This window comes from Lepisosteus oculatus, chromosome 25 (genome assembly GCF_040954835.1).
Source record: "Lepisosteus oculatus isolate fLepOcu1 chromosome 25, fLepOcu1.hap2, whole genome shotgun sequence".
In the NCBI taxonomy this organism is placed as follows: Eukaryota; Metazoa; Chordata; class Actinopteri; order Semionotiformes; family Lepisosteidae; genus Lepisosteus; species Lepisosteus oculatus.
The window spans coordinates 6,356,640-6,374,756 of record NC_090720.1 but is presented as its reverse complement, the minus strand read 5'-3'; the positions used below and the strand labels follow the sequence as shown (position 1 = coordinate 6,374,756).

Below are 18,117 nucleotides of genomic sequence, written 5' to 3'. Positions count from 1 at the left end.
TACTGTTGATGTGCATGGGTTAACTAGGCTGGAGTTGACAGTTCAGCAATGATTTAAGCATAGACATGAACCATTTTCTGTCTAAAGGAGTCTTTAAAAATCCTTTATCATGAGTCAGAGCTTATAAGCTGTCCAGTACAGATTCTTACGCACAACCATACAGGGCGTTTATTTCAGTATGTCCCTGTACAGAGGTGAGAATGAGACAGGAGTACAGAACCATTCCCTTAAACACACCTGCAAACCTTCTCATGCAGATTGTAGAAAACAAAGAACAAAAGCAAATCGAATCAATTTGGAGACGTACTTAGATCACTATCTTGAAAATGAGAAAATACCTGCAATGTACATTCTTATTAAATCAACAATAAGAGAGACCAATGTACAGAAAAGAAATAGACATTAGAATAGAAATAGAATCTGTTTTTAAGAAAATGTGTGTCCTTAGAATTCTGATATTCTTGTTTTGCTGCTCATTAAGATGAACCTTAGCAATTTAGCCATCGTTTTAAAAGGAGAAAGCTAAGAAGTTGCATGTAGATTTGATACATACAGGTACTTTGATTAACAATAACCCATATCAGTACAGTAGTAGTAGCTGCAGGGACCGAAATAAAAATGATAGATAGGTCATTTTGTTTACTATCTTTGTGTGATCTGACTGCAATGTACACACCGTACCATTTTTGTGTTAGAAATGTTCGTATCTGTATGTATCTGCCCTGAGCTGGTTCTGACAAATGGGTGACTCTGAGTCAGGAGAGCTTGGCTCTGCTGCCCTGGTGTTCCTCACTTCCTTAGAGACCTGACGGACCAGAATAACCAGCCAGACAAAGTACAGAACACAACCAGATTCCCCCCCCTTCCACTGTGTCTAGCTCTCTGCCTCACCCCAAGGTGCAAAGAACTCGGCACTGCTATGTGGCTGAGCCTATTGTCACTGCTTTCAGCACTCCGACTGCTCAATCACATGACGCCATGGCCAGGACTGAGCTTTACAGGGGGGGCTCAATGCTTTTGAATCTATTTTAAAATTCGTTTATCATCAATTCATTTCTCAGGTATTTTATTATACATCTGGGGGCTCACAATAACATTTCAGCAAACTGGCAAACCCCAGTTCCTGATCAGCTGATGGCCAGCTCATTAAATACAGACTTCAAGACCAGGAATGGCCATCCCCAGTCCCAGAGAACCGCAATCCAGCAGGTCACCTTGAACACATCGATTTCCAGCGACTTGAGACTTGTGAGTTTTGACCAATTTAGTCATAGGCTCATTACCTGGCTGTGGTGCTTGAGAGCTATAGGATGCTGCTATTTCCATTTCAGGTTTTCTCTTAAAAATCTCACTCACCTGCTTAAGTGGTCAGAACGAAATCGATCCAAGGGTTTAAGAACCTGGTGACTTCAGGACAGCCTATAAAGCCTGCTCCATTGTGGCTCTCCAAGGCTATGCAGTTCATGGATCAGTTGGCCATCCTTGCTCAAGACCAATCTACCCCAGTACTAGTCAAGATAACACCCTTCTACCATCACCTGCAAATAATCCCGTCCACTTGACTTATGAAGAGGGCTCTGCCTGTCTTGTCCACACTCGTCCGGCCAGGTGATCATCCCATCAACAGAGAAGGATAAAGACTAATATGCGGCCACATTTTGAGGTTGGACTGTAACAGATGAAGTACAGCAAAGGTTTTTTTTTCTTTAATTGATAATTAGCCTGAAAACACTTCTACAGTACTTACCATGTATTACCTTGCAAAGATATCTGTGCTAACTAAAACCGCTAAAATAATGACAACTGGTCAAAACCGTGGATCAGCTCAGCAATTTTTTTTTTACTTTTGCCAGTCCAGTGAAAAATTCCCACAATTTGAGTCTGTGAGGGAATCCTATTCTACAAGTGACCCTTGGGTATTCTCATCTTCGACTGTGGAGGGGAAAACGATACAATTTGAAACAGATATTGCCATTTCAAGTTCTAAATAGCTCCACATGGCAAAAATCACATTTTCATCTTTTATATGCAGAACATATCTGGACATTCCCTCAATAAAGTAAAGCTGTTTCATTCACAGTTCTGAATTACTAGACTTACAGTATATCAATTTAAGCTATTGATATAAGTATATCAAAGAAGCTATTTGCCATGATGACTGTGTGCTTTTTTCATTTCAATGGAACTACCCTGGGACTGAGTTCTGTATCTTGGTAAAAAGACTCTCAAGGAAGCAATTAAGTGCCTACTGGGCAGAAATAAGATTAATCGGATTAGTGCCCTTTGAGCACTGAGAGGCGGACTGCAATAAATGCTAAAAATAGGCAAAATCAAACAGTCTTTAGAATTTTTTTATGTTCTTACAGTCATTTTAAATCAGTGCATAAACATCAGAAATTCTTGCAAAGAAGAACTTTAGCGCACACATACTGTACATCTAGTGTACATGCAGATAGTGTGATCACAAAGTCCAGAAAATGTAAAAAGGTAAAGGTTCCTCTGTTGTCAATTTGGTACAGGAAAAACCCAACAGACTGCATTGTGGCTAAGGAAATCTGTCATCCCTCGAAGAGCGTCTTTGTTCAAGAACGTAGGAACACACTGTAGCCACTCTGGCTTTCAGCCAAGAACCATGACAACACAGCTCAGGTAATCAGCCATTAACTCCTTCACTGCCCCTTGGGTCACAGGGGACTTGCTGAAAGTACATCAAGACCCTTCTAGCAAGAGCTGAGCACTACAGTCAACCCCAGACCTCAGAGCACTGATGCAGACTTGTGCACAGATGAAACTGGCGATTTTGCATTTTCCCCTTAACAAAATTGGATAAAAAGTTGAGTAATACAAGACTGCATTTCCTCACAGTGGCATTTCATTATTCACTTTGTCTTCAAGACTTCCATGTTGTGTCAAATGAGATTGATAGCATCTGCCAGCCCCAATGCAACCTTAATGCAAATTGTATCACATATCTGCACCATACTAATCTGGACACGATCTACATTTAATTAGAAATGCATTATTTTTTTATTTTCAAATGAAAGACTCATCTCTATTAGGAATTACAGCCCCTCTGGCTGAGCTATTCAACGTGCTCATTAAGATTGTCAGCTAATTAACACTTTCACCGTTGTGTTCCTGTCTCCATCTGTGTAGTGATTCGTTGCCCTTTACATTGGCAATACACCATGAGATAAAAATACTGCACCTTCACTCAGAATTAAGGAACACCCAATCTTTAGGTAACACAACTGGTTATTACAAAACGCCTAAAGGGATTTTGCATCAAATCTTAGAAGGTTCAAGGTATTCACGGATTAAGTTTTCTATAAAATCTCAATGTCAATAGCTATTGAGCCGAGATTCAATTTATGCACATATCAGACTTTATATATATATATTTAAATAATATTCTTGTACCACTGACAATGTAATTGTGAGACTTATTATTCTCATAGTTTATGAACACAATACAGGGTAGTACATACACAATACATTGTGCTTTTATTACACAGTGCACGCAAGTAATGAATCCTTCAAGTGGTGTCTTCACCTTTTGAATCTGCGTTTTCAAAACAGAAACATCCTTTTTTTTCTCTCCAAATGAGGAGGTTCTGAGGAGGGAAAAGGACAAAGGAAGAAGAAATAAAAATGTGCTGCAAATGCATAACTATCATTTTTTACACTTATATAAATGTGCCAGAACCTTTCAAAGTTGGGGAACCTGAAAAGGCTGTTGAGTGGCTTTGCTCTTGTTGGTTTAATAAGCTATCATGGTTTTTGGACACCCACTGCATATTTTCCACTGACTGACTTGCTTTGTTGTGAAGAGACAAGCACCTTTTTTTGCTGGGCCGCCTGCCAAGGCCCCTGGGCTCAATGACTCAAAGCTGATCATTAGGCGAGTTGGGTGCCATTGTCAGTCCACATCAACGTCAGGGCACAGCACGCGCCTGCCGCCTTGCCGATTTAAATAACAGGGCGGAGAGAGCTGGTCGATGGGGCGCGGTTGCCTGGCGCTGGCCACCTGCTTACGAGTTGTTCCTAATGTGTGTACAACCAGGCCCTACGAGAGGGGGAGCCAGCAGAGCCATTTGGCCTGGGCCTCACTTCACAGGGAGGCCTCACCTCAGCCCAGGGTGCATGGTCCTCCACTTTAATCCTTTGGCTGTGTTTCTCGACCTAAGTCGAATGTGGAACTTTTACCACCTACTGTGATTCTCGACTAAAGTCCACGGCTGTGAAAAAACGTCCCCCTTTCAGTGCTGAATCTACCCTGCTTTAGGAGTTTCAAAATGGCTGCCTTACTCTTCCCATCATGCCATTCTTTACATTCAAATATTTTTTACCCCTCTTCCCAAACAATGAGGGGGGCTCGCAACGTGAAGTGGCCTGGGCCCGATCTGAGCTCTCGGAGGACCTGTGTACAACGCAATGTGTCCGAGATCATCTCGCTCTGTGCCTGTGCTCCTCATCGTCAGGGTGGTCAGAGTGCACGCATATTGTGCGTGCTGCAAACACAGACCCATGGACCCATCCTCCTGGCCAGAAATGACAAGAGGCCAGTGTAGAAAAGTACAGCAGCAGCAAAGCCTCTGATGGCTATACCCGGGATCCACAGAAGAGGAACATGCACAACTTGGAATGTGACTGCAAGACTGGGACCCTTCGAACTTGCTAAGAGTTTCTGCCATTGCCATTGGAGTTTTCTCAAGCGATATCAAATCAAATCATCACGCAGGATGTTCTGGGCTTGTCTGCCGTATTCTCAGAATCTGATTCGCTGAAAAAGGTAAATGCCCTTTTTTATGGGGGGCGGGGGTGGAGGGTAACTTTAAAGACAGAGTGGCTAGGAATAATTGTTGAGAGAAGTGAAATATCCCAACATTTTAATAACATTTAAATGATGTTATTTGAGGTCAAATCTTATTTTGTTGAACACCACATATAAGAGTTTTTGATCAGCCTCTGTAGATGTCTATTGCCCTTTTCTATTGTAATAGCTAGCTTCATCCTGAAATCGTATGCCTCACCTCTATCAAGAGGCGAAATGAGATAGAGACTTTATAAAGAAATTATATTGAAACCAGGTGTCTAGCATATAATATCTAAATCTTGCCGGTAGTGCCTCACAGGTACTGATCAAAACCAACTTACAATTTAGCAATTTTTATAATGTATTGATCTCAAACTGAAAAAAATGAAAAGTTCACATTACATCCATGTGAAGTAATGCGCATACTGTATATACAGTACAGTAGATCGGAGTTCAGTTCTTTAAACCTTTTGAACATCTCCTCTGTTCTTAGATGGGGACTCTTCCCTCACACCATGGCATGAGAGCTGCAACGTAATGTGAATGTGAAAGTGGTCACGAAGAAAGACAGTTGTGGTGGCCAAGATCTAACTTAGAGGGGTGTGGGAAATCGCAGTCTGGTGGTAACAAGTAGGCAGACAGCTTCAAAGCAGGACGGTCCACTCCCTTCGCTACCCTAAACACTTTGCCCAGTCTGATGTCACATACAGGCCTCAGTGAAGCCACAGTTTGTCTACACACAATACACGTAATCTCTCTGGGACAACCTGTCTTAGACCACAGCCTGGGAAGTCCGGTTGTGGCTGTAGTACGCACAGAGATACCAACCACGAGTGGGAAGGCATGGGAACTTAAGGAGGCAGATGACATTGTTTTTGTTCGCTAACAGACCAGATAGAGCTACATTTTCCCACAGTCTTGCTCATCATGACTAAGAGAACAACGGAACAGAGGCGAAGAGGCAGACAGTCCTACGTTTCGGCTGAAGAGTTTGAGTTCATAAGCCCCCCCCCCACCAAGAAGGAGGTTATTGTTTTTCACTTTTCTTCAATTATCTCGAACGCACAAGTACGAAACCTTTGAGAAAGACAGCCCACCCCCCCAAAAAAAAATCAGAGCATTAACGACACCAGGACCGGCTTTGACGACCCTGACAGGAGAAAAAGAAACTTTCCCTGTTTACGGTGAGCAGGCGAGAGGCGGAAAGAAAGGAAGGAAGAGAAGAGAAGGTGAAGCAAGAAAAAAAGAATCAAAGAAGAAAGTGGGGGGGAAATGAAGAGCAGAAGGAGAAAGTTCAGGAAGGAGATAGAAAGAAGTGTTCTTTCCCTGGCAAAAGCAGGTGATGAATAGCATGGCACAGCACGGTGGGAACTGGCTGTTGAAAGGGAGCATTATTGCCGTTTGCCCAGGATACGGCTCAGGCAGCACGGGCAGCCCACTCACCCCCGATTCCAGGCTTCGGCAAGGACAGGAGCCCTGCAGGCCCAGCGGGGTGCCTTCCGCCGCCCATTGTGAGAAGGAGGCCAGCGCATTAATCTCTTCGCAGAGCCCCTGCCACTGTGTCAGAGGCACGGAGAGACAGAGCCAGGCCTCAGCCATTGCCCCCCCACCCTCCTCGCCTGACAAGGGCACAACAACAGCAGCAGCTCTCCGCCGGAGCCTGGGCTGGCAAGCGTCAATGAAAGAATGAATGAACAAACGAGCGGATTAAAAAAAAAATCCGCTCCGCGCTGCGCTTGACCTCTGCCTCTCCTCCTCTTAAGCTCTCCATTCTCCTCGAACTGGATCCAGGAGCGATTGAACCCCAATCACACAATCCAAGTAAACAATTAGAATCTCGCTACGACGGCTGCCAGAAAAACCTGCATGCCATACACAGCTCTATAGCTCAAAGGAAAAAGCAATAAGAGCACTATGAATCCTAATAACCACCAAGGCAATACCCTAAAGCAAAAGAACATAAGAAAGGTTACAAGTGAGAAGTGGCTCTTCAATCCATCTTGCTCATTTGGTTGCTTGCTGGCATCTTTGCTCTCTGGTGACAAAATCTTAAAGGGGAACTGCAGTCCCAATTTCCCAGGCCGGTTATTAAATCTCAGTAACAAAATAAAAAATTGACGTTCTAGAAAAATTGTAAAACATTTCTAATTCAGCGCAAAATCGTGAACTTTGTGAAAATGCTGCAAGTCGCCATGCTGTCCCAGACTCGTACTCAAGGTCCTAGGAATTGCAATGCGAAGCAGCCCTTCCTGCTCACTAGTCCTCTGTAATGAGTAATCTAATGTGATATACAAGTGAATAAGTACAGGTTGTGCAGCAGACATTTCACTGCAGAACTGTTCCAATACGATCTGCATGCAGAGGTGCCTGTATGAAATATTTGTCGGCAAAACCATCTTGAAGTCGAGGGCAAGATTTAATAAAGATGTATTAACAAGCCTGTTTGTTTACAATGTAATAAGGCTGCAGACTCACTGGAAGTTGTGTGGCCTCGTTCTGAATTGCGGAACATGGCACTGCGCATACCTAGAAACGTAGTCCATTCCGTGATGTAAATGAAAGGTTTTACGTGTTACTGTGTGCATTTTACAGTTGTGTACATCTTACTCTAATTGTGGTTTGAAATACGCTCATCAGTTGATTCTTAAATATAAAAATGGAGTCGCAGTTACCGTTTAAATGCATGATATTGCCCGCTAGAACAGAAGAAAAACAATACCGGAAAACAAATGATAATTTGAATAGCGACTACAAAAATCAAGCACTGCAGTTAAAAAAATGAACATAACCAGTGACAGTAACGCGCATGCGGTATATACAGTAGATTGGAGTAAAGTTCTTCATACATTCCCCATGTGCCCAATTTGTAGATAATCTTGATTTGGCCTAACGAAGCACTTTCCTTAGCAGTGAGAGTGCAGTCAGATGCTCTGAGCTGACAGACTGTGTGTGTGTGGGAGTGTGGGAGCGTGGGGTGGCAGAGGCTACCGAGAGAATGGGCCCAGATCCCCTTCCTCTAAGACATGTACAAACGGAAGCAAACAATGCTCAATGCAGATAAGATTAACAAAATAACAATTGAAAGCAAAACAGGCCCATACCCTTGAAGCTAGTCATCACATCTCATGGTACGCTAATCTCCCAGACTGTATCAGGCACAGGAAGTGAGCACAGTTCTGCGCCAGACAGAAAACTGACTTCTGCCTTGTTTCAGAGCTTCACAGCTGGTGGAGTCAGTCGGGCAGCAGGACGAGACTCCGGATGGACTGCAGCTCGAGCCGTTCCAGGTTTTGTCCAGGCTGTTGAACTCTGGTAATAATATGGGCATTATCCTAGCAGAGGGTACATTCATTCTTTTTGTCCTAGCTGCTCGTGGTCAGAAATACAATAACTCCAATGTTCTATGTCTTATCAAATTTTAGGATGCTGTGCTCAGTGAGCCTTCAAGTCTTTCTGAAGAGAAATTAATCACAATAATTACTAATTAGAATAAATTGTGCTTTTTGAGTGCTGTGAAACCTTCGCACATGGTGGTGTGTAGTATTGCAGTGAGTATTCATTGACACAAAAGCAGAGTGAAGAAGAGAACAGCAGACACACATTAACCTGACTGTTGTCCCGTGTGCAAATGGAACATAGAAACAGTTAACCACTGCAACAGGGGTGTGCTTTAAACACCCACCTGTCTCTTCTGCACTTCAGTATTCCATTAACAGCCTTCTGTTCTAGACACATACAGCACACAATCATCGATTAACGATGCTTTCCAGAGGCAGTTTGGTTTTTTTCCTTTATGCAGGCCATTGGCTTGCACAGCACAGCCCGGTTTTTAAAGGGTCTGTCTGAGGCGGGTCAGCAGAGTTGAGGTCACGGTCTGGAGCCACAGAAAACTGGAGAGAAGGAGGGAGAGGCAGACTGAGTGCAGACTGACCCCCTGGAGTCCGACTCACTCGACCTGCGGCGTGGTATCTCACTGAGGCTCAAACAGCACCCATCAGGCAAACTGGACAAAAGGGCTCAATGAAAGGATGGGGGCTTAAAATCATTTTTAAGGCAGGCAGGGGCAGGGGACACATCAACATCTTCAAGAGACAAGATGCAAGATGTTCCCTGCTTTTAACTTAAGTGCAAGATTTCACACTTAAGTGTGTGGGTGCAATTACTGTAAGTAGATCACCTGTCGAAGCCGGAACTCCAGTCTTCACAACATTCAGATACATGTGATGCTTAATGCTTGACTCTCTCTACCCTCAGGTGGCTACTGTGGCAATCTGGTGGCCCCCTGCATACACAGGCTGATGATAACTTTAAAGGGGCACTGCAAAGCTATTTTATATTGCAGGGCTAGAAAGAATCAGCATTAATGAGTGCATTTAAAACCCAAATAAAACTAGAATGTGTACAGTAACACGGAAAGCCTCCAATTCACATCACAAAATAGATTAACTTTCCAGGTATGTGCAGTGCCATCTTCTGCAATTCAGAAAAAGACAACACAACACCAGGAGACGTAAAGCAGTCCTATTACACTGTAAACACAGCTTGTTTTAATCCAATAGAAACATTGCTTTCGAATTTGAGACAAATAATACTTATTTGTTAGCCCTGCATGCAGATCTCCTAAGAACATTTCCGCTGTGAAATGTCTGCTGCACAACCTACACTTATTTACTCATACATCACACTACATTAGTCATTACAGTGACTAGTGAGCAGGAAGGGCCACTTCACATCTCAATTTACAGAAACTCTTGCGGTTTGCAACAACATGGCGACACAGTTCTTTTGCAAAGGTCACCATCTTGTGCTTAATTCTAAATTCGTACGTTTCTTCTATACCGTCACTTATTTCGGGACCGAGATTTAAAAACCAGACTGAGAAACTGGAACTTCAGCTCCCCTTTAAATTTACGGAGGGCTTGTGCTTAGTCTCAGGACAGACATCAATGTTTCTGTAAATGTTATTTTACGTTCTGTTACGCCAGCTTAAAATCACATATGAAATAGTGTTTTAATGCTTTTTAATGCCATTGCAAAAAAAAATCAAGAAAACTGCTTCCAGAGGGAAAACATTTTTTGCTGGAGAAGGTGTTAAAAATAGGGATTGTTTAAAGAATTTTGTGACGTAATACGTGGATTGGAGCATCCGGAGTTAGTAAACCAACGGTGACTGGGACCTTTCTTTTTCATCGTCCCACTGATTTCCTTTGAGGGCTCCTTCCCTGCCAGGGACTTGTTTTTGAATCCGGAGACATTACAATAATCCCCTCCCTCTCAGTCACTCACCTCGCAGCCTGCATCCTGTGAGTCACTGCTGAACTAGACTGCACCGCGCAGCACGGCACACACACAGCCTGCACACAAACCCAGAGACCTGCGCGCACTGACGCGCACACAGAAATTCCTGTTCACCTGATGTGCACGCACAGAAGCAGGCAAACGCAGGGATTGTGGCAAAGAAAATGCAGGCAGGCAAAAGGAAAGGGCACAGACTCACACACGCACACACACTCACACCTACAGTGACAACGGAAGAGGGGCTAAAAAAAACCAGCACACCTGCACAAAAAAATTAAACTAAAAAACACATGCCTCCCCCCCACCACCACACACACACCAACTGCACACATAAACAAATTAACAGGATGTTAAAGAAGGGAAATTTGATAGCTATTACCGACCTCATGTAGAAGAAAATTGAAAATTGTCTCTTTGTAAGACAGTTTGTGAGTGTTAATGTCAATGTCATTAGAATACAGTACTAAAGGAAATCTCCTTTGCTGCAAGTTGTACAGACAGTATTTTGAATTCTCGTTAAAGCTTCCCGTATGGTATGTTGGCCTGGGGCAGATAGAGGGTCAGTGTCTCACTGTCTGTGTACACAGGGTTATGCAACAGTGACACAGCACACAGTTGTTTGTCCTCATTTGAGGGTTCAGAAAATAACGTCCTGTCCTGAGCAGGTGAATGCAAACATTAAGTGATGTCTGTGCTGGGGTGCATGGCTGATCATTCTGTCCAACTGGACACCTCAACTCCACAGGATTGGCAGCTATCCCCTGTGCTGATCCACAGTTCAGAACCACAAGTCACTTTGCTTCCTCAGAATGCAGCTCAGAGCTCTCGGATCCCAATGCTATTTGGACTCAATACCTGTCAAACAGAAGGCCCTTTTACCATTCAGAATCCACTGCCTGTCTGTCCCTTGAAAATGCAATAGAAACAAGAAAGCCAGCAGGTATACATCTCCCTGCAAATCACAACTGACAACACACTGAAGCTATGCAGCTGTGAGGCTGGCCAGTATATTGCTGGGAAACATCCTGGGAAAGCTAAAGTTGCTGCTGGAAGAGGTGTTAGTGGGGCCAGTAGGGAGCGCTCACTCTGCGGTCTGTGTGGGTCCTAATGCCCCAGTATAGTGACGGGGACATTAGGGGAAAATAGGTGCTGTCCTTGAGATGAGACGTAAAACCGAGGTCCTGACTCTCTGTGGTCATTAAAAATCCCAGAGCATTTCTTGAAAAGAATAGGGGTGTTAATCCCAGAATCCTGGCCAAATATTCCCCTGGCCTTTACCAACCATGGCCTCCTAATAATCCCCATCTATGAATTGGCTTCGTCATTCTGTTCTCCTCCCCACTGATGGGGGGAACACACCAAAGCACACCAGTAAGCACATTGAGTGGAGCGTCCAGAAAAGCATTATATCAGGCTAAGGATTATTGTTACGAATCTGATTGCACAGAACCAGTTATCACTTGGTACAGATGACAGTGGGACCCTTGAACATACAAGGAAATGATACTGATAGATCTTTGTAAAGAGCAGCTGTAGTGGCACAGCAGGGTCTTTCCTTTATATCGATGGCAGCGGACGTGACTTGAAACAAGCCTTTTCACCGGCTGGCTTGGAGCACCAACAGACCAGTTTCTGCACACATGTGCAGGAATTACTCAATTGCCTGGGAGTTCCGTGCTGAAAAACGTCACTTGGTATTTGAGATGAAGGGAAGGACTCCCATACACTGTACGGGCCATTTGCCGACATAATTCATTTTTATTGTGCACTAGTGTTTCTGAACAGGTCTTCGAAGCCAACTTTTTTTTTTTCAGGGAAGCTGGCAGTGTAAAAGCCAGGGATTGCCAGCGCTGATCCCGGAGAGACACACTACTGCATGCTTCACAGGTTTCTCAAACTGATCGTTGTTAATGGAAAAAATGGTAAATTTGACCACAAACATCCAGCAGGTGACTTTAATTCATGTATTAAGGGCTGGGATAAAATAAACCCCAGAAAGGAAAGGAGAAGGCTAATCCTGATTCAAGACCATGTGGACATGACCCTGAATTTTGAAGCAATCAGTATCTTGGATACATTCACAGGATGTGCTAGTTTGCCTTACTGTGCCCTGGTGTAACTTGACTTCGTGAAACGCTCAAAAACCAATTACTTGCTAATTGAGAACAGCGTTCTGCAGCTGCTCTAACCTGGGCTCTTTGACTTCTGCTTGCTCCCTTTGAAGATGCAATACGTTGGGCCTGAAGGGCACTGATGCTCAGATGACAAATGTTCACCGCAAACCCCTGATTCAGGTCCTGGAAATTCAGAGGCAACCATGTCAATTGGGTTAAAGGTGAAAGGGCAAAGGCTAAACCTCGGAAGGACCCTTTTGTGAACATCACATAATAAGGAACAGATGTGGGTAATTATTGCTTCGCCATCAACCCATAACCCTCCCTGAGTGCTACTTTATTGATGTGCTGCTTTTTAAAGGCACCAAAACATGGTTCAAAAAACAGTTTAAGACTCGTAGAAAATAATTCTGAACAGATTGCATTTGTCTTAGATAACACGCATCATCATTGATGGAATAAGCAAAGGTTTCATTCATTTCATTAACCTCCAATATTGCAACAGTCCTTCAGTCTTTTTATGTATATATGCAAATGCTTAAAAGTTTGTTTCTTATTCAGGATACTGTCTTATTGCCTTTTCTTCTTTTCTTAATTTCTGAGATGGAGGCACACAGCAGCCACATTCTTCTGACTTCACCACTGAAACACTGCACTACACCCTGTGTGAGGCTCCAATACCTCCAAAAGAAGGAGATGTATAAAAGCAGTTTTAAAAACTTGGCATTCCTGGAATAGACAATAACAAGCAGAAATAAATTCCAAAGAACAAATTGCACAACCTGCACAGGAATCCAAAACGACTGAGGAACGAAAGAAAGGGCTACAATGCTATAAACAACAGCAGAGGCTAATTGTGTCAACTAATCTCTTTATGGGAAGTTACATGATAGTTTATGTTGAGAAAAGAGTGCAGATCTACATCATTCATGAATGGAGTCCTATGTTTCTGTGAATATCGCAAACTGCTCTTATGTGTAATCCATCTCCAGCTCATTATGGAGTCATTTGATCCTTCCTTCCTTCCGCGGTTTCATTTGTCGACATATCTATCCAAATGTTCATTGAGACCTTAACATGTAGTAACACTCTCTCTGTCAGTGCTGTCTGCATCTGAACAAGTGGGCGCTACCACATTCTCCACTGCCTCTGAGTGCGCCGAGTGGCATTTCTGAAGCTGTTGTTTTAAAGCATCCATACGCAAACCCACACATTGTTTGTTTTCCTTGTTGCTGTGGTGATGGTGTCATCTCTCACTCCATAAAAGAAACAGGGGCAGGAGGCCGGAGTTGTGCAAGCTGTTTTCTTTATTCTGCGTTACCAACTGGTTTCTTTTACATTTTCTCCCTCAAAAAAAATAAATCCGCCAAAGATATTGGCTCCAGTTCTGAACTGGAGGCCGACTGACCTCTCTGACTGCTGTGGACGAGTTGATCGGATTTTGAAAGCGCACAGCATGACTCCAGGGGTTGCACACATTGCATCCAAGTGTGTGACCGTGAAAGCAGTTGTGCATGCGTGTGTGCGTAATAATTGCATTAGCATTTGTGTGCATGGGCCAGGGCACATTCCTGCTTGATTCTGTGTGTGTGGAATGTTCCTGGGTGTGCCTATACAAAGATGTAGAATTGCGTGTCTATATTGTGCATGAGAGTGCATTTTTGTATTCCTTAGGCAGAAGTCCTCCAGCTAAGGTAATTGATTTGTATGAGTTTCTCTGCTCCGTTAGATATACAGCAGGCTGCATCCTGCTATATACTGTAGATATATTGCTGCATCCCGATTGCTTTATGACCCACTGGCACCAGGCTGTCTGACTCAGGTAGGCAATGGGCTTGGCATTGTTTAAATTTAAACCTCATACAGTATTTATAGAACATAGATTAAAATAACGGAGTATTATTAAAAATATTCCAATGTTTTCCATAATTATCTGTTATTGACCAAACATCCATGCTTATCTGTCTTGAAAAACCTTTAATGGATTTTTAACAGTTTTGTTGCTATCCCTCTTTCTAGACTTAAAGTATAGTTACAAAATATACAGTAACTTATACTGTAGTATACAGATTGCTTCAGTTCTAGTCTAAAAACTGTCCTAGCTTTGCTCTGTCCTGTCCCAATGGGGCTGGTGAGTGGGCGTTGTTCCTGGAGGTTTCTTTATGTAATGTGGTGGAAAACACAAGCCAGAAATTTCCTAAGCTACTGTCACTCAACAGTGCATTACATTTTGCTCAATGGCGTAGTTATGAAACATAAGGGCAATCAACACAAAATGGCACCTCGATGCAACAGTGACATGACTTCACGGCATGATACTAAAATCAGAAAGCCCACTCACAAAATGCAGCTTGAATAGGAATTGAAAAAGAAAGACTTGGGAGAACTTGAGAAAGGCTGCCAATTATAGGAGTCCAACAAACACCAAAATGCTCAAGAACCTCAAGGTATCCTTTCTTGAAAGATCTTAGCAATTGAAAAGAGCTGCCTACTAACCTCAGAACCAACTGTGCGTCCCCTTTGTTAACAAAACTCAAAGATAGGGCTGATGTAACAATAAGCCACAAAACATCCAGCAAATGCATTACATTTTGTCATCTGTTCTGTTCATTAGGTTTGTAACAGTATGATGTAATGATTCAATTAATCCCGCACATCTGCTGTGTGTCTGAGTACAGCGACACCCCTAACCCCATATGAATAAATGTGCATGAGTGCATCACAAGACCAATCTGACTAAGGCTCTTATAGGACAGATGGCACAACTGAACTACTGAATTTGTATTTGCAGTGTTAAAGAATATTAAGATAATTATTGCCCTACATATGGAAACTGCATTTTCTATGCATGCTGATATTTGTGAATTTGTGTGGCTTTCTTCAGGTGTTCTCAGTTCCTTCTTTCTGCTCTATAGTGTGTGGTTCACCTCTTCCTATTCTTTTGCAGCACACAATTTGTCATAGCCCCCCCACTCCAAATTCTTCTCATGTTCATTTCTTTAGAAAAAGGGCCAATCCATTCATCCCTGTTCTAACTATTTCTTCCAATTCCGGGTCGCAAGGGAGCCGGAGCCTATCTCGGCAAGCAATGGGCACTAGGAAGGGTACATCCTGGATGGGACACCAGTCCATTGAGAAAAAAATGTCTACTTAGGATTTCAAGCCACAATGTTGCACCTGTTGAGGTTTCGTGAGGGGAAGTGTCTGTGTATGTAGGGTATGCCAGTGTATACATCTGTGTGGGTGTGGCTGTTATGTACAGAACATGAGTACAATGTCTGTGCATTGGGCCTCTGGAGTAGCTCAACCAGTGAAGGCTGAACCAATGAATGATCCAGTGATTGCTGACTGTGACCGGGAGCAGGATGGGATTACTCATCTAGGGCTCTCTCGGCTCTCAGCAAGCACACGGGTCTTGTGATGCACAATCCCTACAGCCGGTGAAGGACATGCCTCTCCTCCAATTGGCACAGAACCTCCAGTATGGGGCCGCGTTCCCCGTGACGAGTCAGAACACAAGGCTTTCGAAGTGGGCGGGTCAGAAGAGCCTGCCCACACTTCCTCATTCTCCCCCGTGTGTGGTCACAGGGTTCGAAGCTGCAAGCTGAGACATGAAAAACACACCACGCCAAGTGCCATTTCCAAATCACGGGTGAGTATAAGACAAATTGACGATTCGAAATAAAAACGTGTTTGGGGGTAAATATTTTCTTTGGAATATACATACAGTGTGCATGCACCAGTTCAGTATTGATAATATTGATGATAATATGTAGGGTTTTGTTTGCGGCTAGGCTTTTGTCTACAGAGGTTTGTGGTTACAGAAGGTGTCGCTTTAAATACACATGCTGCTTCTATTCTAAGCACCTGACTTCCAAGATTTCAGTGTCCGGTTGGAAGGGAAGTCTACTGGGAAAGGTCAGGAGGTTACATTCTGGAACCCGCCAGCAACCAGGGGGGAGGTGTGTGGCAGCCTCAGCATGTCTGCAAAGAGCTGCATTCCACAGCCACTAGAATCAGGACAGCCCCGACAAACCGCCTCTTTCAGCAAGGAGAAAGACAAATTGCAGCCAAACCTCACATGCAATGTGTACCCAGTCTTACAAACATTATCCCACCCTCCTCCCACCTCAGTATCAAAAAGCAAGATGAAGTGATTGTGTAGAACTTTCAAAGGGTCTATCTAATGCTTGGGTCGACAGTCCTATGTGTGTAAGGATTTTGGAAGGCAACCCTGTTTAGCTGTATTGATTTAAAAAAATGAACTTTATCTGAAGCAATCAAACCTGCACAAAGTTTGTGTCGAAGCGATGCAAGCAGAAACTCCTAGAAAAAGAGGCTGGGCAAAATCCAGATTTAGCATTTCGGTGAAATGTGTTCGATGCTCTGCAATCATGAGCAAAATGCCCAATTCTTTCCAGCTGAGTGGAGGTCAGTGATAGAAAAGAATCCACTGCCTACTATGAGTGCAAAACTCAGCACTGTGAGATTCTAATCAAACCCCTTTTTCTGGGTTTCTCAAAGGTTATGCAAAAAAAAAACTGAAGGGGGCTCTGGATTGCTGTTGCATGTGGATTGTTCTGTTTTTGTGTTGTGGCCATTAAAATGAAAAACAGAAGGCCCTTAGAGAAGGGAATTCAAGGCTGTCCAGGGTCTGACTGAGCAGTTGGGGTAATTAATGGGAGGCCTAATGGAGGGTCAGTGTGGATCTCACAACATGCTACTCAGCAACCCTGCGAACAAGGGCTATTCATCCAAATGCTTAGCTCCCAGCCTTGACAACTCCCAGCTTGCTAGAATCATTTAACAACATGAGGACCGAGATCAAAGCACCAAGCTGGCTTTGAAGACCATGGCACCTTGTCTGGGATCAGGAAACAGCTCCAACACAGTTGTAGGCTTCCTCCAGACTTCATTTGACACTGTCATCCCAGTCCTGCCTTGAATTCCTCTAATAAAGCCTTGTCTAGATTAATGCTAATGAGTTCTTGGTTCCTGCTGGATTGCTCTTCCCCCATTAAAACTTTTTCCACTTCCAGATCTCCTGGAGATCAGAATTTAGGAGTCACTCATTTTGACTCCCCCTACAAGACTGGCAAACCCTGCATTTACCTGTATATGCCATACCAACAACATAACCTGCCTTACAGGGCATATTACGGTATGGTTTACACCCATAGCCTAAAAGATACAGAAGGACATGGAATGCATTAGACTGAAAAAAAAGCATAATTTAAACAGAAGAAGCCAGAGGCCTGTCAAAAGTTCTATAAACAACCAGTGCTTTGCTTTTTCCAGGGAAATTCAATGTTAAAAACAGATTCCTCTGAGGATGGCAGTATCAACCTGTTAATAAACACACCCTCCACAGGTTAAAAATACAAAACACGAATGGCGTGAGATGTAATAACATTTACAGAACTGATTGGAAACTGCAAAGAACTCACTTCCAGCAAAGCAGCCTGTCTTCCATTCCTCAGAATCCTGTTCTGCTTACAGAGTCCTGTCACCACTGGCACTAGCATCTGAGGCAGCGGCTGTTCTGTGTACCGCAAGATATGGGGGAGAGAAAAGCCAGATTAACTAAAAATAAAACCTTACACGGAGTCCCGAAGCTTTCCGCCAGGTTTTGCAGAGCTGGCTATTGGATATTAATAGGCAGACAAATTGAGGAAGCAGCTGGACTGTTAGTTTTGGACAGCACTCAATGTGCTACCTTCAACAGGCTCCAGTCTTTTACACCTCTGAGAGGCTGCATCACAGACAGATGCTATTTCTGACATGTCTCTTTCAAGAACAGTGCTTCAGTAATGTCATGGAAAAAACCCCTAGTAGTTTCCTTGTTCGCACCCGATTTACAATGATAGACAAGTACAAAGGACAATTCCA

General features: G+C 43.5%; 1 protein-coding gene and 1 long non-coding RNA gene across 2 annotated transcripts in view; both read right to left on the bottom strand.

The window, feature by feature from the left end:
- errfi1a (ERBB receptor feedback inhibitor 1a) overlaps positions 1–17,773 on the bottom strand; it is a 44,533-nt gene extending 26,760 nt beyond the window's left edge. Inside the window, exon 1 of the mRNA XM_069183643.1 lies at positions 17,676–17,773. Coding sequence (XP_069039744.1) covers positions 17,676–17,753 — 78 coding nt within the window. The 5' untranslated portion in view covers positions 17,754–17,773. The remainder of the gene's footprint in view (positions 1–17,675) is intronic.
- LOC138225034 (uncharacterized) lies at positions 3,430–6,467 on the bottom strand. Its single transcript, XR_011183582.1, has 2 exons — positions 6,260–6,467; positions 3,430–3,614 (listed from the first exon to the last, which is right to left on the bottom strand). It is a non-coding gene; the product is annotated as an uncharacterized lncRNA (long non-coding RNA).
- Positions 17,774–18,117: the final 344 nt, after the last annotated feature.